At 37.3% G+C, this 23,288-nt stretch overlaps 1 protein-coding gene across 2 annotated transcripts in view; it reads left to right on the plus strand.

The window, feature by feature from the left end:
• LOC126237058 (annulin) overlaps window positions 1–23,288 on the plus strand; it is a 495,746-nt gene that overhangs the window by 462,544 nt on the left and 9,914 nt on the right. For both annotated transcript variants that reach the window (XM_049946841.1, XM_049946840.1), the window contains exons 8-13: window positions 2,940–3,221; window positions 3,548–3,627; window positions 7,877–8,021; window positions 10,979–11,124; window positions 14,379–14,539; window positions 21,222–21,361. In XM_049946841.1, coding sequence (XP_049802798.1) covers window positions 2,940–3,221; window positions 3,548–3,627; window positions 7,877–8,021; window positions 10,979–11,124; window positions 14,379–14,539; window positions 21,222–21,361 — 954 coding nt within the window. The remainder of the gene's footprint in view (window positions 1–2,939; window positions 3,222–3,547; window positions 3,628–7,876; window positions 8,022–10,978; window positions 11,125–14,378; window positions 14,540–21,221; window positions 21,362–23,288) is intronic.

Consider the following 23,288-nt stretch of genomic DNA (forward strand, 5'->3'; position numbering starts at 1 on the left):
AAGATGACAGCATATTTTCATGAATGATCTCAGTACTCGTAATATGAAGGCTTTCGTGGCCAGTGTCTTTGTTAGTTAAAACTTCCGGGTTGAGAGGCTGTGGTCACTCTGTAAAACTTCTTCTTCCTGATGTTTCATTGCCAACTGTGGGCAACATCTTCCGAGGTGAGTCAACGACTGGCTGCCAGGCCAAGGAGGTCCCGTTTATATAGAGCGCATAGAGGGCACCACCATACATCATTTGGGGTTGACTGCAAGTCTATCTCTGACTAATGTCATTATTCTTGATTGAAGATAATCGATTGTCACATTGTTGGTGCAAAGTCGACCGCCATATCTTATCTAACTTTAAGCCTTCATCTTTTCTATTAAAATTATGGTGGTGTTTCTGAATCTCTATAGCTTCTCTACACATGCATGCTTAATAATGCAATGTCCTTGCTAGCACACTTCTCTCACTAAATTTTATTCATGATCACCATCTTTAAAAACATGTTCTGCTACAGCTGATTTGTAGGTACATCCCAGTCGACAGTTCCTTTTGTGTCCTGTTAAATAGGTACTAACACTTCTTTTCATTGTTCCAATATAAACCATCCCACAACTACGTGAAATTTTATACACCCCTGGAGTTGCTAAGGGGTGTCGAGTGTCTCTCGCCGATCTTAAACACTCACTAATCTTCTTGGTGGGTCTAAAAATTGTTTCAACTTTTTCTTCCATTTATTCACAATATTATGGACGATATTGGGACAGTACTGACCAAAGTTGAAGTTGAAACAATCTTGAGACCCACCAAGAAGATTAGTGAGTGTTTAAGATTGGCGAAAGATGCTCGACACCTCTTAGCAACTCCAGGGGTGTATAAAATTCCATGTAGTTGTGGGAAGGTTTATATTGGAATTACAAAAAGAAGTGTCAATACTTGCTTAACTGAACACAAAAGGAACTTTTGACTGGGACATACCGACAAATCAGCTGTAGTGGAACATGTTTTTAAAGACGGTGATCATGAAGTAAAATTTAGTGAGATGAACACATGTATAGAGAAGCTATAGAGATTCAGAAACACCACAATAATTTTATTAGAAAAGAGGAAGGCTTTAAGTTCGATAAGATATGGTGACAGACTTTGCACCAACGATGTGACAATCGATTACCTTCAATTGAGAATAATCACGTTAGCCAGAGATATACTTACAGTCAGCCCCACATGACATATGGTGACGGCCTCTATGCACTCTACGTAAACAGTACCTCCATGGACTGACTGCCAGTCATTGACTCACCTTGGAAGATGTTGCCCGCAGTTGGCAACGAAATGTCAGGAAGAAGAAGTTTCACTGGTCGTTCATGGCCTCTCAGCCTGAAAGTTTTAACTAATGGATCACAGTACTCTATTGCACATTTAGTGCAGCAAACACCAGATGGACATCATTCACACAGAAAAGTGTACAGATGTTAAGGATAAACATATATGTTTTCCATCTAAAGGGCGACAAAATTATGTACACATATTCCAGGAAAATAAAAAGATGGAAACAAAGTAATACTAAACTAAGTGATTGTTAGTATGAGGTGGGAAAAATAAAACTGGATAAAAAATGTTTCGTGCAACCCAAGTTACATGGGGCAGATGATATAAGTTGTGTAATTTACCTTAAGCTGCATGGAACATTTTCCATTCCAGACCATGTACATGATCATACTCATCTTAATTTGTCCAACAACTACAGTTGTTAAAAATGACACCATCTGCATCAAATAAGTTTTGATAGTGTGAATTATTGCAGCATCTTCACTAAATGTTGAGTAGCAACTGTACTTTTCGTAACATTGTTAAATTACTGCTTGAGTAACTTTGTCAATATGTTTCATGTGCTTGGTGCCTGTGCTATTTGAGTTTCTTCCCAATGCTCTGCTAATGTTTCTTCTTTGCCACGGTGCACATAGGAATCCAGTAGATTTAAGTGTAGATAACAATTGCACTATGTCCTCCTATACAGTATCCGGAACCTGTCATCAAAATAATTTCATGTAACTTGGTGTTAATGTTGTGGTGTGCCATCCTGTTATATTAAATATCTTATAGCCATGTAACATACAAATGTTGAGTAGTATGGATGCAAACAGCATATCCAATTTCCCTTGTCCACTTATTGTCCCTGCTGATGTGACTGGTCCAGTGACAACCCCTGGTAGCAAGCCACAGTAATTCAATCTACACAGATTTCCATTTGTGCAAAATCTGTTTATTGTCTGCACACAAATACACCAATTTAAGGTGGTTTACAGTTCCATTCAAGTTTAGTTCTGCTTTGTTACATCAAACCATTATTGTGACAATGTCCTTACCATCTTGTACCATTTCCTGAAACAACTCACAATATTCCATCCTACAATGTGGGCAGTTTCCATGTAATGGATGCAAAAGTCCTGTGATGTGGACTTTCTTTCTTGCAATGTATACTGATTTGGTAGTTCTAGTCTCATATCACAGATTTTGGTAAAGTAAATGTGTTAAATGTTCAAATAACATAGCTGATGCAGCAGGACTTGTTGCTGTGTGAGCTCTCTCAGACACTTTATTAAAAAACTTTACTGTTTTAATGAATGTACTAATTTTTGGCACTGCTGCTAGCAAAATGTTTTCAAGAGACATCTGCTAAGATAACGCCATGCTATGAATTTATGATGTATTTCTCCCCAACTTCTAAACATGTTGCACAAGTCTCGCACACTACATTTCTTTTAGTGCACATTAATTACAAACAGATTACTGTATACGCATGGACACTTGCGGATGACAACAAATGAATTATTCTGTTTACAAATGAACATTCCTCAGTTATAAATTATAGGCCATAAATTTCAAATATTTATGTGGATTATGTTGGTCATAATGGCATTCAAAGTCTACAAAGACATATTTTGCACAGGAACTTCCACGTATGGACTGAAGTATGGATGGAACGCCCTGATCTGATGCCTGGAGATGGAGCCCACTATGGTGGCTGGCAGGCAGTTGATTCAACACCACAGGAACTGAGTGACAACATGTACCGCTGTGGGCCTGCTCCAGTTGTAGCGGTGAAGCAGGGTGAAGTTCTTCGGCCATATGACTCTGGTTATGTGTTTGCTGAAGTCAATGCTGACAAAGTATTCTGGCATTACAGTGGCCCAACTCAACCACTCAAATTAATTCGCAAGGACATGCTTGGGTAGGCATCTCAGCAAGGCATTTTTTTATCTTCTTTTTTGTTGGCCATGCATATATTTAACAATTTTAAGTACTTCGAAATGCAAATTTTACTTCATGAGAATGAATTTTTATATCTCCTCAGTTTGTTTTGTTAAGCTCTTTTGCAATTGAGATACCAGTAACATAAAATACCAGAAAAATATGAGGTTTTTATTTTCTCTGCATGTTTGAAGCACAAATATGATAAATGTTTGCACATGTTGGATTGACAATAATTCTCATTTAAATGTAAATTAATTAACAATCTTGCAAATACTTAAAGGACATGAAACATTTCTGTTATAGCATTGGACAAAACATCAGTACAAAAGCAGTCGGTCGCTTTCAGAGAGAGGACATCACAAACACTTATAAATATCCAGAAAGTGAGTAATCATTTTTCTTAAGCAAATCATAAAAATGTTTGTCGAACAACAGATTAAACTTTATGTTAGATGGAGACTCAGACTGAGGCCTTTGCCTTTTGTGATCAATAGTCCACAGTCTGAGCCTAATACTCTATAACCATAACCCAGCTTCCATCTTCTCTCTGCCAGTGCTTGGTATCTACTATTCACCAAGAAAAATATCTGCATTAGAGTTATATCCCAATATGTCTCAGTTCGATATCAGAAAACAGAAGGAGAAATGGCATTAAAGTTAACATAATTTTAAAAGCTTGTTAACGTTTCCAAAATTACACCTGCACAAGAGGATTCAGTATATTCTCCTTTCTAGTCTGCATGCTTTGATTGCTACCAAATTTGCAGGTCTTATTTGATCTCTCAACTCATTGTCTGTAATCTACAATCTGAATTTTGCTTGATGTCTTCATTCTTAGTCCAACTCTTTACCTGCTATTACTGTGCTTCCTTTGACCTAATGTTTCTGCTTTAACATTCTTATAAAAAATTTCTTCATTTTTCCACTTTTAAGAGTTACCTTTTCCTCCTCTTGAAAGAAATACCAGTTTCAAAAATTGGGTGTTACAATTATTCTCTCTATCCCTCTTCAACATTCATATTTTCTTCCACAGCTGGGAAAAATTGTGAAAATATGTAGACTCATTTGATCAAAGTCTCCACATCTCAAAAAATAAATAGAGGAACTAAGAAATGATATATAATTGTGAAAGTGCAAGGCAGATGTTATTGTGGAATGCTGCTATAAGTTAAAAATTGCAGTAACTTGTAAATGAACTTCAGGGTACTGTGGAATCCACTAGGATTTGTAGAACAATATACACTGTTCAGTAATGAAAAGTATACTTAGAATAGCAGCTGCTGAACAGAATCAAAACTTTTCACCATTAGTTCAGCAGCAACTGTTTTTCATTACTGGTACTAAACACTGACTACTGTTCTACAAAACTTAGCAGATTCACACATGGGCTATTTCAATTATTTCATAATTACTTGATTTGATTTTTTATCTCACTTGCATAGTGTTTGCTGATATTGAATGACATGAGACATATTTGGACACATAGATATTTGTCTTGGTGAATTGTGGATACTAAATACTGTCAGAGAAAAGATAAAAGTTGGGCTCAGGGTCCACAATATTGGGCTCAAATTGTAGAGTATTGTAACACGAAAATTAAGGGTGGGGAGATCAGCATTTTCTGTAGTTTCCAGTCTTCTAAATGAGTCTTCAGCAGTTACTGACAGGCTAACAACTATCAGTACAAGAGAGTACAAAGCTCAAATGTGCCCACTGTGTTTCATATGGTTGGTTATTTTGTTATCTCACCTATTCTTATTAAAATTATGGAAAAACATTGTATTTTTAGACCAGTTTAGCTGAACCATGATTTACTCTTACACTACGAGACACAGAAATAATTTTCATGTAGACTTTGCCTCCTTGTCTAGCACCCACAGTGGGGTTATGTACAGTACTCTCCCTAGAAATTTTGTAAGGTACATAAATACATTATTTATTACTCTTGGACAGCAGTTGTATTTTTTTTCCAGTTATATGCTCTCCAGCACAAATTTTCAACTTTCCCCACTGATTTAAATCAATGCCCTCTCTCAACCAGTGTCTTTGATTTCCTCGAGTCATGTACCACAAGTGTCTTCATATTTGCTATTCACACCACACATGTGAAACAATAGTATGGTTTCATATTTGTGTTTTATGATGATGAGAGAGGAAGAGGGTGCAAGCCAGTGCCAGTATATAGCCTACTCTGCACATAGAATACTTTGTTTGAATATCACCAAAATGGCAGCCAAACTCAATGGTCCCATCCAACTAATGAATCACCAGCAACAGTGGCAAATATCTTCATTCTGAGGCAATTTGGAGGTGTCTGGAGTTCAATCCCCAACATTTGTATAAAGTCTGGAGATCAGGAACTTTGTCATCATCTTTCCTCAACTTGGTAACTAAATATGTCTGACAAAACTGTGCATCAGTGACTTCACTTTGGAGGTGGATCCAAACCTAGGGGGAGATGATTAATTTCAGTGATTACAAAATCAAGCTAAATGAAAATTTAAATTGACCACTTAAGTTCTCGACTGGTCTCTTGTCAGAATGATGTTTAAATCCTGTGGGCCTGGATGAATGCACTGACTCAGTTGAGAATTCTGGGGGCCATTTTAGGTGTCATACAAATGATGCATCCTCTTCTGAGTTAACTTGGCCAACAACTGATGTAACTGGTCGTCAATATCCTTATTACAAATGACTCTTTGGTCACAGCATCTGCAGCAAGAGCTCTGCAGACAGCTGAATTTTGAACCAATTTTTTAAGGCACTACCAGGTTTGTTGTTTGTAGCTACATCATCAGGTGCATATAAAAATTAAAATGTGATAAACAACATAGTGGAGGATGTAGAAGGCTCAACCTTCATAGTTAAAACGACAATGTCTATAGGGCTGATAGTCAATGTATAAAATGTTGGTGATGGAAAACATCCAATGCCACGTAAGAAGGACTTGCCAACAGGTCAGCAAAAACCAGAACCACACAGGTGAGCTGCAGCAACAGCCAGCCAAACTGTGTCGTCTGTGGTTGTTGCAGCTCACCTGTGTGGTTCTGTTTCGTGCTGACCTGTTGGCATGTTCTTCTTACGTGGCACTGGATGTTTCCCATCACCAACTTTTTATACATTGACTATCAGCCCTATAGACATTATAGTTTTAACTATGAAGGTTGAGCTTTCTTCATTCTACACTATGTTGTTTATCATGTTTTAATTTTTATATGCATCTGATGATGTAGTTACAAACCACAAACCTGATAGTGCCTTAATAAAATTGGTTCAAAATTCAGCTGTTTGCAGAGCTCTTGCTACAGACTGTACTACCACAGCTGCAGATGCTGTTATTGCAGGGAAAGACTCCAGAAAGGCATGTTAGAAATAAGGTAAACCTGTTACCAAACCAAAGGTTGGTTTGAACACAACAGTGCTTTACTAGACTTGGTCCTATTGAAGGCGATATGTCTTAACCTTCCTCCAGCCTATGAACTGTGTTACACTGTCAGATAAAGGGAGGACCTATGATTTAATACAGTTTCTGAACCATGGGCAATATTGCCATATATCACAGAAATAAATCTCTGAGTTAGGTGAAAGAACCATCAAGTGGCTGAAAAACTCATAGGATCAACTGATAATTGCATCCTGAACCTTTAGAATTGTAGTCTGGCACTTCCCCACTTAGTTACCAAGTCACATTATGTAATACTGCCAGGTAATTAGTAAGCTATGAAAAAAGATGCCTTTCACTAACTCTTCTAACAGAAAGAAATGACACTGCACAGTAGATACCTGGAGCTCATCCTATACTAGAAATTGCACATTATTTAAGAGGTCCAATTATCCATAGCATTTCCCCCTTATAAGTGTTTGTTTCCAAGTATATGGCCCTTAAGTTGTGATAAAATACAAAATATGAGACCAGAATCTTTAAAATTGTGAAAAGAGTGACTCAAGAAACCATTATTTCATTCTCTCTTTCATCTCTAAATTCAAGGTTGTTTTCAATAACAGAGCACTTTAATATGCAAAGTCATGTTAGAGGTAATATGTTTGACTTTTTACGTACATATTGTATTGCCAAAAGTGAAATGATGAGTTATACTGAGTGCAAGAAAAAATCCAGCTTAAGGATAAACTAACTGGATCTGCAGTCTATCACTTACCTGTAAACCCATTTTAAATGAAAATATTTCCAGGGAAGGTGGATATGAACAAGATTGATGTAGTCTTATATTGGCTGAGAAAATATAAGTCCGTATAACTTGGAATTGAATGCAGTTATGAAACAACAAACATTTTTTTATAAATTAGCAATAACTTCATTGTGGAAAATGGTCATGGTTAGAACTGCAGGTGGCTTCACTATGCCGGAATTTTTTTTTTTTTTTTTCTACCGTACACATCCTTTGACATCTGTTTCCTGTGTTCATAATGTTCATTGTGAACACTTTTCAATTGATGGAATGAGCATTAATGTATCATACGGTATCTCAAATTTCATAGAAATACCCACTTTCATAATTTAAATAATTCTTTACTCTTTATTATTATTTTAGATTTCTGTCAAAAGGAAAACACCACTTTTTATTTATTTTATTTAATATTCTTAACATAACTATTCATTTTCTAATTTTTCAGAGAGTGTTGAGGAGCGTGCTGCAATGCTTAAGGCACTAAGGCAGAGTGAAAGTCTCTTCAGCAGATATTACCTCAATGAAGACTTTAATGACATTCATTTCAATTTTGAACTAAGGGATGACATTGTAATTGGCTCACCATTCAGGTAATATTGCTCATCCTTCAGCACGGTTATTCGCCAGATGGGGTCATTCTAAAAGAACAGAAAATTGAAGTATCACATATTTAAATACTCACATATGTAAATGCATAAGCATTCATGTGCACAGTAACAGTAATAGGGAATAACAGTTATAGAAAGCATAGTGTGTGACATATACAACTGCTTAAGGGCAGCCTTAAAAGTTAAAGTTATTATCTGATCTGAATAGAGCATTATTAAACAGCAAGTGGTTGAATAATAATTCAAGTGGAAGAAAAACATAAGATCAGAGGCAAAGGAAGGAACTAAAGGTGTTTCGACTTTAAGACTTTTTCTCATATCACTGACTACAAACACAATATTGATACAGATAGATTTCTTCCTGCTGATTTCTCCAAGCCCTATCACCATTTTTGTGACACTTAGTCACGTTTACATGTTAGTATAGTCCTTTTTCTAGCAAGGTTTCAGCTGTCTAAGAAGAAATACAAAAGATAAAAACTCTATCATATTTTTAGTTGTCACCTAAAGAAAATTATCTTCAAGATAAAGGTATAAAAAAAGTTATGAATAACAGTGGTTCAATATAAATAAAAGAAAAAGACTGAGGGGAACAAAATATTTCAAAATTAGTTCCTTCATGCAACAAAAATGAAGGAAAGAGCTTGAACAAGTGAATCTGTTCAAGGACTAATGCATTGTATACAGAAACACATAATGGGTCACACCATTCACACCAGCTCTTGTTGCATTTCTTTTGCTAGGAAAGTGGTACTCCATGCATTAGTCCAAGGAGTAGTTGCCTTTTCCTTATTTTACAAGGCTCCATTCTAGGACCAGTTCTGTTTCTGCTCTTTGTAAATGACTTGGAACCAACTAGCCCATGCCATAATTACAGAAAATTTGTGGATGACATAAATGTGATAGTAAAAGGAAGGACCAAAAAAGAATTACTACATGAGATTAAAAATTGTACCACCCACATTGCAGACTGGTTTTCTGGAAACAATTTAGTAATAAACACAGAAAAAAACAGTTACAATGCATATACACACAGTGCAAAATAAATGTCCACTAGCACGAGACATAGATTTGTTTATTAGAACCCTCAAAAATGTAAGCTCTACAAAATTTCTTGGGATATGGATCCAAGAAGATCTAAGATGGGTCCAGCATATAAAATACATTACAAATAAATTAAATACCATTTGCTATATTATCAAAATTATTTCTGATTGCACGTCGAAAAAGACACTAAAAGATATATACTTCGCCCAGGCAGAATCCTTCCTGCAATACAGCATAATCTTTTGGAGAAATGCATCTGCTAGCAGAAGTTGTTTTATATGCCAAAAGAGAATTGTAAGAGCCATAGAAAATGCTGCATCCAGTAGCTCATGGAAGCCCGTATTCAAGAAACTACATATCCTTCCACTTCCGTGTCTGTATATTTTACAAGTGATCATATTTGTAAGGAAAATCTTAGGAAACAGCAATAATCTTGTGTCAACTAACCAGAGTATCCACCTGTATAACACAAGAAGAAAGCAGGACATACATGTTCAACATGCACATACAACACTAAAACAGAATGGACCACTGCAAACAGGAAACAGACTATACAATAAGCCACCTACAAACATTAAAACAATAAAAGACACTTCAAAATTTAAAACTGCTGTCCATAAATATTTATTGCAAAATTGTTATTATAGTATAGATGAATATCTTGAAACATAAAAATTTATTGACAAATACTAAAAAAAAACATTAAATTACTTGGGTTAAATATAATGTATGGAAGCTGAACCTTCAGTTGTGATAATATTAAGCCTAAATCAATGTAAATATTCTTGTATGAATTAAAAACATGCATTGTAAATCACAATGACTTCTCCAATATCATATTGTATACCTTGTACAACAAATGATCAAAAGGACCAATAAAAATTAATGTAATGTAATACTCCAATCAGGAATTTCAGTTGTTATGGAACCATTCAAGGGTTGCAGACTGAAGTCATGTAAGTGGTTTCACTGTATATTTACCTCCCATCCTGGCCAGTTGAGTCATGTTTTCATAGCTCTATTTCTGCAACATTTTCTTCTCATTTTATGGATGAAAATTATTTATTCAAAAAGATACCGTTTCTTACATTTGTTCTTTGTTTACGAGTGTGGTACCATTTGGTAAGAAGTTATTACAATCTAAGTCTATATTGTTTTTACTCTATCCAGATTGTCCTTGTGACTCACAACTTCATCTTCAGGATAATACATGGTCCATTTGTTTATCCTCTGCATGTAGATGTCCAGTGGTATTCATTATATTAATAGCTTCATAAGACAAAGAAATATGTGCAAAACTGTAGCACAATATTATACTGCACAATATTAAACACATTATTAGCATATTAACATTTTATTCTCTTGTCACATAATTACTGCCAGAATCATTGACCCTACAGCTTAGTTTCTTGTCTTTTGCTAATACAAGGACTTCCCTCAATTTTTTTTTTTTTCAAACGGTAACATATAACTTAATTGTCCTGCAAATCTGTTGATAACAATTTACAAATATCTCTTAATCATTATTTCATTTGTCTTTCACTCTGTTTAGTTACTGCTTCTATAACTTGTTGCTTTCTAAATTTTGTATTTTTTGAAAATAGACATTTCTATTTTTACATTTTAAATTGGAATAAATAGTACTGGGTAGTATTATATGAATCTAGATATATACCAACACTATCAGTCAACAGATAGTTCTGTGATAGAATAATTTCAAATTATAGTCTCTGTGTAGTAAATATGTTACATTTCATTCCAGAACATACTTACACTGCTTGATAACCACAATAAATTTGTAGCGGTACAAATTAAACATTAACATTACTTATATTTCAGTATCATTTCACATAATACAGATTTCTAATACTTTACCATTCTACCCCATGTAGTGTTGTGGTTGTCATGAAGAACAGGAGCAATCAACAGGATTATACAGTTACTGTCCTGTTGCGAGTTGACACAGTGCTTTACACTGGCCATGTGAAGGATGGAGTAAAGAAAGAGAAGGCTGAGCGTGTAATTAAGGCTGGAGCTGGTAAGTAACAATTAAGAACATAATATTATCGCTTATATTTATATCATTGAACACTAATAATCTAGTTGTTTGGTACAAGGAGCTCAACCTAGCCTACTGTGACCATTTTTATGACATATGTTCATCAAACACAGACAATCTAAATTTCATATCTACAATAATTTCCAACAGAATAATCAGGGTGTCCCATGAGGAATGGTCAGTATTCAAGGATGTGACAGGGATGCTTATTTGAAGCAAAAAACTTTATGTGGTCATATGCCTTATTCTGAATGTTTTTCAGATAAAACACATTAAATTTTTTTTGAGCACCTTGAGGACATTCCTTTGGCCACATTGACTGCAATGTATTTCCAGCATGACAGAGCCCCTCCACATTTTACCAGACATATAAGGGAACATCTCAGCTGCATTTACCCTAATTGCTGCATTGGTGGTGGCAGTACAATTAACTGGCCACCAAGATTGCTAGGCCTTAGGCCATTGGGTTTTGGGTTATGGGTTTGGATGAAGACTGAGCTGAACAAATGAAAAGTGAATATGCCACATGAACTGCCTGGTCACATTATGGAAGCTGCTGCATTTGTTAGGGAACATGCAGAAGCTCTCAGATAAGGAACACAATATGTTTTCCCAAGAGTGCACAAATGCAATGAAGCTGACAGTAGGATTTTAGAACATTTATTGTGAACTGTACAAAATCTGTAATATTGGAGGTTAATATGTTAAAAATACATATTTTTCACTTGATACATTGTGAAATGCACATTGTAATGCTTACTAATTGTTGTACAAGCGTATGTGTGTAAAACTGACAATGTATTGAATAATACAGAAAACAAATAACAATGTGCGTTAAATGTGTTTTACCTCAGAAAACATTCAGAATTGGAAATATGTCCATGTGAAATTTTTTGCTGCAAATGGTCATTCCTGTCGTCCCCCTAAATGTTGAGCATTCCTCTAGGGACACGCTGTATAAATTAAAAGTTTTTCCTCATTAGTGTATTTGGCTAGTTATTTTTTGGATATTATACTCAAAATATTTTGGTGGTATGTCACCATCACCAGTATTATTATCATTGTCTTCGTATGGTAACAACTAAGATAAAAAGACAACCATTCTACAGCACATCTAATTAATTATCAGCCTAGTGATAACTACATTTACCCTGTGCTGTTTAAGATCTTCCTGGTGTAATACCAGTTTGAAAGATTCATGGGCATTGCATCAGATGCTGCTGTTGTAGAAACTATACAATACTTCAGTGAGGTCACTGTTCATAACCTTCAGGTGTCTCTGTGTGCAATAGCTTCCTAGAAAAAAATAAACACCAGGTTGATGGAAGGGACTTTAATCTTATTAGAGGAGACATTGACTTCAAGAGCCTCTTACCAGAGAAAAGAGATGTGCAGGAACCCTGGGCACAAACTGCAAATACCAGCATTTGCAACTTAACATGTTGTTGACACCTGGTTTAGCTACCCTGGATTCAAGACCCCCTGCCTCTCCCCCAGTTTGTATATTCTCACCAGATTTGTTTTTCTTCAAATGATGATGTTCTAGCACTGCTAGTATTGGTTCTCACATTGTGTTGAAATATGCTGTCTCTGTTGATTGCATCATTAACTCCACATATTTTGACCAGCTCTTTAATTACAAGTCTAATGGGTCAAGGCAGGAGAGAGTATCTTTGTGCAGTTCATACAATTTCCCATATCTAGGCAGTTGCGAGCAACATCAGATTCGTTTGCTGGATCTAGTCTATTGTGATGTCTATGTTCATTGCATTTGTCTATAAGAGTGCGACAAATCTGGAGAATACATGACATTCAACAATGACATGGAATCTTGTATATTCCTGGCTTCCCCAGGTCCATGTTGTCTTCTACAGAAGTCACAATCATTTTCACCTCTGTTGAAGGACAGAATACACATTTAATTTGATGTTTCTTGACTGACACACCATTGTAATAAGGCATGAAAGGGTCCTGGTTGAATTTTCTATATCTTCCAGCTGCTCATGATTGTTAATCATGCTGTTCAAAATTTGGTGTTGTCCTCATCATTTCATCATCATCATTGTCATGACCATCATTCATGACAGTGGCTAGAGTGGACTGTGTAGAGGTTGGGACTTTGTACGGGTGCTGATGACTGCACAGTTGAGCACCCCACAAACCAAACATCATCGTCATCAAAATGTAGTTAGTAAGTGTGTTTTTCATTTATTCTGTATTTCTATGTATTCCAATTTTCTATCTTATGTCTGCAAGCAATCTGATGCTGACTTTTCATACGCATACTAAACGCTGCTCTCTCTCTAGACAAAGCTGCAAAGTTAATGTGGAAAATAGTTTTATGGCATATACTTTGGTAATCAGTTTCATAGTCCAACCACTTCTGATTTCTGTATGCATCCATTTAACCAATTAACAAGGTACTGAATAGACATGTGGCTTTAATAATTCCAGGACCAATATTTAAGAACTTTCCTCAAAAAGAAAGTTATAAGACTTCACATGTCCATGTAGTTACATACTGCCTCTCTCCCCAAATGTGCAGCCTCTAATATGTCTTCCCTCATAGTTATCTCCCTTTGTCCATACGACTTGAAATCTGCATAACTTGTCCTTTCTTTCAAATATTGCCCAACCTGTTCCTCACTCACCCTTCACGAAGGAACTGGTGGTTTCAAATCTTTTATTTATTTATTTATCTTGGGATACATTCTTCAGGTAAGTATTTGTCAGTCATTGTATCTCCTCGAGCCTCACATATAATTTCCCATTTTTTATGGTCATTTCCATTTCCATTCTGAGAAATGTACCTTGTCTATCATTCTGAGAACAATACACAATAAGCCAAATTCCTTTCATTAATCGATTCATTGAGCATAAAAGAAGGAGAATAGATTAGTGGTTGTTAGCAGTTTGTATCATTATTATTTCATTAATGGTATTGCATTTTCTGGTGATGAAATTCCTCTTGAAGTCACTGCACTTATGTGAGTTGTGTGTTTGTTTTTATATAACTGCCCCCTAGAGTAGCTTTTACATAATATCATTAGTTGCACATAAAAGTTTTCTCCACTGTTAGTCATCTCTGAAATAAAAAATTTCATTTTAGCTTTCCAGAGGAATATTTTAAGGTATGTGCAAATAACAAAAAAGAGAAATACTTCTTTAATTCTTACATTAGCAACAAATGTGAAAAGTTCTATCAGTACAATTTTAAAACCATTTTGTTTCAGTTGAGGAAGTAAGGATAGATGTTTCATATGAGGATTATTATAAACACCTGGTGGATCAGTGTGCATTCAATATTGCCTGTCTTGCCACTGTTCATGACACAAAGTATGAATATTTTGCCCAGGATGACTTCCGTGTCCGTAAGCCTGACATTAAGATTAAGGTAATGTATGTCTTTAATTTGTGGCTAGTATAATATTTGAGAATGCTAAAAGTTCAATTTTTTAGTCACACTGTAAATAAAATGAACAAAGAAAATGATGACAAACCTAATAACAACAATAGTGTTCCTAATGAAATGCAATGCTACACACATCAGAAAGCTGATGTATTCTGATGATCCAGATATAGCACAAAGTAAAAAGTAATTCATCTGACAGTGGACAGCCCAGAATGAAGTAACTACAATTAGTAAGCATGGAGTGATACACACTATGTAGAGGAGGCACTGAGTTGCAGACAGGAACAGTGGAAACAAATGCTAAACTATTAAAGCTTTTGGGTAAAGTCCTTTTGCAGTAGAAAACACACACACACATTTCCTCAAAAACAGTTCACACAAACATGGCAACTGTCTCAGGGTGCTACAGACCAATTGCAACTGTGTGTGTATCGAGTAGCAATCTGCTGGGATGGAAGGTGGGGATCAGAAGGAGGTATGAGGTTGAGAGGGGAGGGACAGCAGGGTACATGTTAGAGAAAACACTTGCACAGGGGTGGTGTGGCATGCATGGACTTGCACAGTACAGTGCTGTTAAGTGCAGTGTTATAGGTGGCTGTGCTGGGAAGGGCAGCAGAGGGGGGGAGGGGGGGGGGAGGAAGGAGTGAGGAGAAGCAGAGAAGGGAAGGGACTTGCAAGTATGTTGGTGGGATGGAAGACATGTGTAGTGCTGGAGTGAGAGGTAGGAAGAGGATATGTAGGTGGGAGACAGGGACAAGCAAAGATTTAGGTCGGGGGGGGGGGGGGGGGGTTAAGGGAATGGAGTGTACATTGTAGTGAGAGTGCAGTTCACAAAAACTGGTGCTGGTAGGAGTAAACCAGGTGGGATGGGCCGTAAAGCCTATATAAAGGACATCAACCATTTCCGCCACTGAATCTCGACAGTCCCTGTTCTTTTACCATGCTTGTCACTAACAGTGCCACCTCACTCTACACTAACATTCCCAATGCTCATCCTGTGTTGCTGTTGAATACTTGTTTATTCAATGCTCAGCTGGGTCCAGACTGCTATCCAGTGGTGGCTCATGTGTATACACTCTGGGTGATCACAAATTTTTATATTCAGATAAATTTGAGAGTGTGAAATTAATAGCATCTGTGGTATAACAGTTATGCTTATCAGCAAGTTTATACAACTACAGACACTACAAATAATAATAACAGTAATAATAGTAATAATAATAATAATAATAATAAGATGCATAACTTATATGACAAAAGAAATAATTGTTTTTGTGGAATTTTGTTGTTTTGTGCATAATTAAGTACAGTTTAGGACAATAAGAAAATGATGTGTAAGCTTTCCCAATTCTCCATTTTGCATTTTTGTGTAAGTGGGAGTTTTCATGCCTTTCCATTTGTTCGGACAAATGCACAAGATCCCTGACAGATGTACTAGTTCACAAATTTACTTCCAGGCTGAAATCAGATTTTCTTATGCTACACCCATGCAAGAAGTAGTGCTGACTGTTCATTTACTTGTTAAATGTTTGCTAGTAGTCACCACTTATTTGATTTGATCACCCTCTCAAAGGATCTGTTCTCAGAGGCCCTAGTTCCTTTGAGGCTATTTTCCTGGTGATTTACTTTTCTGTTCCCAGAGTGAGATTTTCACTCTGCAGAGGAATGTGCACTGATATGAAACGTCCTGGCAGATTAAAACTATGTGTCAGACCAAGATTCAAACTGGGACATATGCCTTTTGTGGGCAAGTGTTCTACTAACTCAGCTACCCAAGCACGACTCACGGTCCATCCTCACAGCTTTAATTTTCCAGTAGCATTTAAAATAGACTCAACATAGTTCATGTTTACACAGCACATGAAAGCTGATTCCCACAAACTGAACAACCAAACACAAAGTGCTGTATATGGAAATGATACAACTCAAGTAGTAATGTCTACCAACAAACTTGTCTACCAACCAACACTTGACTAGAATACAAATGAAACGCTGAGATCTATAAGGGCCTAAAGCACACCACCATTGATCACACATTTAAGTAAATATCAGAGAAACCAATGTTACAGCTTTTTGTGAATTTTCATACGTACATTGTTGGCCTACAGCACCAATAAAACTGACTCACCATAAGATCAACAGATTTCATAACCATGAATAAATGTTACAGTCTCACAATTGATGATGATGTGCTTTTGGCCCTTATGACTCTCAGTGCCTCAAATGGATTACTGTATGATAAAATTCATGTCTTGGGGAATGTACTATAACTCATCCAGAAACTCACATCATCATCATCAGCCGGCCGGGGTGGCTGAGCATTTCTAGGCGCTACAGTCTGGAACCGCGCAACTGCTACGGTCGCAGGTCTGGATCCTGCCTCGGGCATGGATGTGTGTGATGTCCTTAGGTTAGTTAGGTTTAAGTAGTTCTAAGATCTAGGGGACTGATGACCTCAGCAGCTAAGTCCCATAGTGCTCAGAGCCATTTGAACCATCATCATCTGGCAAAAGGCAAGTTTTCGCATGGCGCATGGTCTACTCCAGGCTGTCTGGTATTCTGCCATTATCTTTAGGTCCACATAATTTCCTCTTCCATTTATGTTGTCAATCATCTTGTATCTTCTTCTTCCTCTCAGTCTTCTCTCACAAACCAATCCTTCCAAAGCATCTGCTAGCAAGCACTTCCTTCTCAATGAATGTCCCAACCAGTTCTTTTTCCTTTCTCTTACAACCTTCAGCAGACATCTTCCCTCACCAACCCTTTCCAATATTCTTTCATTACTCACTATTTCCATCCAGCTTATTCTCTCCATTCTCCTCCGCATCCACATCTCAAATACTTCTAACCTTTTTTCATCCTCTCATCTCACCATCCATGTTTCTGCCCCATATAGTGCCACACTCCAGGCAAAACACTTGCCAAGCCTTTTCCTTAGATCTTCATCTAATTTGCCATGTAAGAGTCTCCTCTTTCTGTTGAATGCCTCATTCGCTATGGCAGTTCGAGTTTTCACCTCCTGGTGACATCTCAAGTCTTCAGTTATTGTGCTTCCAAGCTATTTAAATGCTGTTACTTGGCTAATGGTATTAATATTGGACAGTCTGCATCTTGTATTGATGACCATACTCTTTGGTTTTGCTGTGTTTATTTACATCCCATATTCCATATAAGCTTCATTCAGATCTTTCAGCATATTATTCACTGTCCATTCACTTTCTGCCACTAACACCATGTCATCAGCAAACCTTATACATTATATTCTTCTTCCACCAATACATATTCCTCTTTTCCTATCTAAGCCTTTTGCATTAATCTCTTCAAGGTAAGAGTTAAACAACAGTGGGGAAATGCAACAACCCTGTCTAACACCTCACCCAATGCTGCTTCCTTCTGACATTTCATTTCCAATCCTTATCCTTACTTTCTGGTGTAAATATAGATTTTATATCAGTTGTCTCTCTTTCCAGTCTACTCCTTTCCTCTTCAAAATATCCATCAGCTTGTTCCATTGAACTCTGTCAAAAGCCTTTTCTCATTCTATAAAAACAGCAACGATTTCTCTGCATTTTTCCAATATATATCTTTCCCCTATAGTTTTTAACAGGCCAGTAGCATCTCTTGTTCCTTTTCCTCTTCTAAATCTGAACTGCTCCTCTGCAATCCCTCTATCCAGCTTGCCATATAGCCTTCTATTCAACACTCTCTGCAAGACTTTAGCTGCATGAGAAATTAGACAAAATAGGTTTCTTGTCAGTACAACTTTAACATACTCTGACATCTGGTCTAATGTTACTGCAGTATATAGTGAGTGAATTAGCATATCTGAGAAGTGTGCTATCATATAGCACGATTTATGCCAAGCAAACTGAGATAAAAGTCTGCTGCTGTGTGCTACACCTCATGGCACTGACATAAAGTTCTAGTTGAGTGTCAAGGGATAGCTGTGCACATCATGAGCCATGCACATTGTTTATCATATCTGTTTATATTTGGCTCATAAAGCAATTACATCATGCAAGTATCAAATGTGCAAATGTTCCTTAAAACAAGTACAACTGAAGGTGTGCTCATGACTCTGATGTCAAATTTCATGGAGTGTAGAGGAGCAGCAGCATAGTAGATTTAAGTGTGGTATCTTTCAGATTGGAGCATCTATGTTATGTTTAACAGCATTCAAAGAAAAATAGACAATAAATCCGCAAGGTGTCAAAAGTTAGGGTGTTCACATGCTCTTTTGCTCTTACACAGTAGCTGCCATTACGGCTATCTCCTTCGTGGTCACTATGGTCAATTACATCCTCACCCACAATTAATTCTCCTTTGAAGGCATTGGCTACAAAAAATCCACTGTGTAGCAAAAGGCTGCCAACAGCATCATTCTGTGCCATTCTATTCATGGAGTATCTGGAGGAACTCTTCCTAGACACCCAGAATTGTAAACCCCTCTCCTGGTTCAGTTTCATTATTGACATTTTTGTGATGTGAACAGAATCTCTATACCTTCATCCCCAGTCACTTCACCTGGCCCTTCTTAACTTCAAAAGCCACCTTCTTTGATGCTGACCTCCACCTCAAGGGTGGCTACATTAGTATCTCCTTCCACATCAAACCTACGACCACCTTGACAGCTGCCAACCATTGCATACCAAGAAGTTCCTTCTAAATTGCTTAGCCACCTGCGTACATCACATCTGTAGTGATGAGCTGCCTCTCTCCAAATATGTCAGTGGCCGCATGCACGCTTTCGCAGACTGAAATTACCCTTCCAACCTTGTTCAGAAACATATCTCCCATGCCTTCTCTCTCCAGTCACTTACCATCTCCCATATACCCACCATCCAGATAAAAAAAAAAGTGCACTTCTCATGACTCAGTACCATCCAGGACTGGAGCAACTGAATCTCATTCTATACGTGAATTTTGACATGCCCAGAAATGATGAACATCCTCCCTACTATCCTGCCCACACTTCCCACAGTGGTATTCCACCACCCACTGAACGTATACAGTATCCTTGTCTACCCCTATTCCACCCCTGCTCCCAACCCCTGCCTCATGGCTCAAATACGTGCAATAGACCTACTACTATCACCTACTCTAGTCCAATTACAGGCACTTCCTAGCCCATCAAAGGCAGGACCACCTGTGGGAGCAGCCATGTGACAAACTAAGTATGCTGAAGCCACTGTGCCAGTTTTTATGTGGGCATGGCTACTAACAAGCTGTCTGTTAAAATGAATTGCCATTGCCAAAATGTGTCTAAGAGAAAGCCAGACCACCCAGCTGCTGAACATTCTGCCCGACATGATGTGCATCATTTTAATGACTCCTTTACAGCTATCTGGATTATTCCTATCAGTATCAGCTTTTCTGAACTGCTCAGATGGAAACTCCTCTATAACATATCCTTTGTTCCTATAACCCCATTGGTCTAAACCTTCACTAGTCCCTGTCTCTCACATATCTATCCGCTTCCCTGCTCCCACTCCGGTACTCCATATGTCTTCTATCCCACCAATGCACCTAGAAGTCCTTTTTCTCTTTTCTACTTCTTCTCTCTCTACTCTGCCTTGCTCCCAATCCCCCCCCCCCCCCCCCCCCACACACACACACACACACCAGCACAGCCTCGCAACACTGCACCTAACAGCCCTATGCTATTCCCTCAAGCCCATGTAGACCTCCAGGCAGCACTAGAACCTCACCCACCCATACTCTACTATCCCTCTCTCTCCCAGCCTCTTGCCTACTCCTTACTCCCTTACTCCCACCATCCATTCCAGAAGATTGCTGGTGTCAGATACAGTTGCAGCTGAGAGAGAAGAGGGAAATTCTGTTCTCAGTAAGTAAAAAATGAAGCATCAATATGAGCACCACAATTCTCCATGACCCTACAACTGAGCTGCCTTGTTCTCATGTTCTGCTGGCCTGTGAAACACTCCACCCAGCAGTTGTAGTGACCATTAAATGAACTGGCATTTTTCATATTAACAACTTATTTCAGGATGAAAGTTGCATTGCCATATGTTCAACTACAGAATGAATCCTAACCGTTTGATTTTGCAGAATGATTACTTAGAAAAAAATCTGATGAAGTTAGATTCAAATGTCCCAGAAAAATTATTTTGTTCATGATGCTCATTTTTAAAAAAGCAACACTTACTTTTAGTTCTCACTAGCCATTGTTTTATTGTGAGGTATTCAGCGATAAGATAACTATTATTTGTTCCAGACATCACAGAGTTTTTAGCACCAATATTCCATGTGAAACTTCCTGACACATTGATTGTGTTTGCTGGAAGTGCATTTGAACATAGAGCCCTACTTTCACAGGCATAGTAAAGTCTGGGTTCTTGTTCTGGCCTGGCACAAGTTTCATTCCTTTAGGAAATTTCACAATAGCTCACACTCTGCTATAGAATGAGAGATTCATTCTGGAATATACAATGCTTTGTAAACCACAGAAAAAGTAAATATGCTGCCAGCTGCCACATTAAGTTATTCAGTTATTTTTCAAAATACAAGAATTAAAGTTTTACTTCTTTCACTAATGCATGTATTGATCCAAAACAAAATGAATTAAATTCATATATGTGCTGCTTTTGCTCTGTATGATTTGTGTAGTTTCAACATTTTTAATACAATCTCCTTTTTTCTACAGTTGGAAGGTGAACCTGTACAAGGTCAAGAGATGTCTGCTGTCGCAACTTTGAAGAACCCATTGCCAATACCAGTGAAGAAAGGACAGTTTTTGATTGAAGGCCCTGGAATAGCTAAAACACAGAAGATAAAACTTTCCCAGTACGTATTTAAGTATGACGATACTTCGTCATATGATTTGCATTTGAAATTTTTAATTAGAAATTTTTTACTTAACTATGAACATGTCCGTGTGAAATTGTACACTGTTGCCCAGACAGGAAGTATGAAATATTTGTTTTATTCATATAATAATAAAAAATTAACTTTAAAAGTAAAAGATGAATCAAGACACACCATTACACACAATGCATTCAACAGCGTACTTGCATATATTATTGTAGTTAGAGCTAAAAAAGATTGATAGTCAATATCTAATTAAAAAAAAAAAGAGGTAACAGTCAAAAATACACAAATGTACGTCTTCTGATACTGCACTTCAATGGGTCATATAAGAATTATGTTGCCCATTCCTTGTACTTCCTTTGGACTATATAATCTATAATAGTTTTGGGAAGAAAGTTCTAGGAATGTGTGTCAACCTAAATTAATCTCTTTCCCATATCATTCTAAATCACAACAGACAAAATATAATTCATTCATTTGCTCATTTGACTGTAATATTCCTCATTAGACAAATAAAACTTTCCTTTACTATGTAAGTAATTCTTTTGAATTTTCACTCCTTTTCAAGAGTCATATTTGCAGTTGGAGTTGTGCACTTCAGCCTGTCAACTGGCAGTGTAGCTATTGCAGTAACACTAGAAACATTTATATCATACTTTCAAACTTTTTATACATTTTTAGGGAAGTTCGGGTGTAGTGTAAATACTCATGCATAAAGAACACCACTCACCAAAAAGCAGAAGCACTGAACATAAGTTCAAAAAAAGAAACAAAACTTGCTAACTTTTGGAGTAACCCTTTTTGGGCTATAGTAAAAACACGTGCACACACACAAAAATATATGTACCTATGCCCCTATGTGGCATCAAACTCCTCTCCCTGCATCCACCTCTCTCTTCTTCTACCCATGACACCCTAGTCCACCTGCCAAAATGCAGCACTAGCATTGTGTGTCTAGCCAGCACCACATAGAGGCACAGACATGTGCATACAAGTGTGTGTACATGTCTGCGTGTTTGCACATGTGTGTGTGTGTGTGTGTGTGTGTGTGTGTGTGTGTGTGTGTGTGTGCATGCCACTGTGTGTGCATGTACGCGCATACCTGTGTGTGCTCATGCGTGTTTGTATGACCATTTTCTGTGTGTAATTGTACTCTATCTTGAGCAAGGATTACTCCAAAAACTAGCAAGCTTTTTGCTAATTGGTCTCCTTTATTCCTTACAAACTTCTTATGAAATCACATACATGATTTTATGCATTACTGCTTTTACTGAGAATAAACTGAACTTATGATTTTTGAGACATTAACACAGTTACTGGTTCCAGAGATCCGTAGTTCATTTTCAAATTATTCTGATTTTATTTGTAGGATTTTTTGTCCACTAGCTTCTTTTGTGAATTTATACATTATGCTGGTGAATAGTGTTACCTTCTTTTTTAACAGTATATGTTAAAACATGCATGACATACTCTTAACATGAAAATGTATGGAAAATGTGATTTTCATTCATACATTTAGGACTGGTTTGAGAATACTTTTTCATGCAAGTGACTTACCCTCTGATGCCCCCAACCCTGACCCCCTTCCTCTTTTCCCTTATACACTTTCATCCTGTCAGCTTTGACTACTAATTGTAATATACTCTACATACACGTCTTACTCTCACCTTGGTGACCCACACCTCCATTACTAACTCACTATGTCCTGTGTATAAATCTTACAATTTTGGCACCCTGGTGCCCTCTCAGCTTGGTACCCAAAGTAGTGTCATGTCTTACTTGGGCCTTAAATCTACCTTGCATTCACACTTAATATCCATAAATCCCGTAAAGAAGGGGAGGGTCCTTGCACAGTATGAATGAGTCAACTTATATACAAACATAGGCTCCCGCAGCCATTGTC

This window comes from Schistocerca nitens, chromosome 2 (assembly GCF_023898315.1).
Source record: "Schistocerca nitens isolate TAMUIC-IGC-003100 chromosome 2, iqSchNite1.1, whole genome shotgun sequence".
Lineage (NCBI taxonomy): Eukaryota > Metazoa > Arthropoda > Insecta > Orthoptera > Acrididae > Schistocerca > Schistocerca nitens.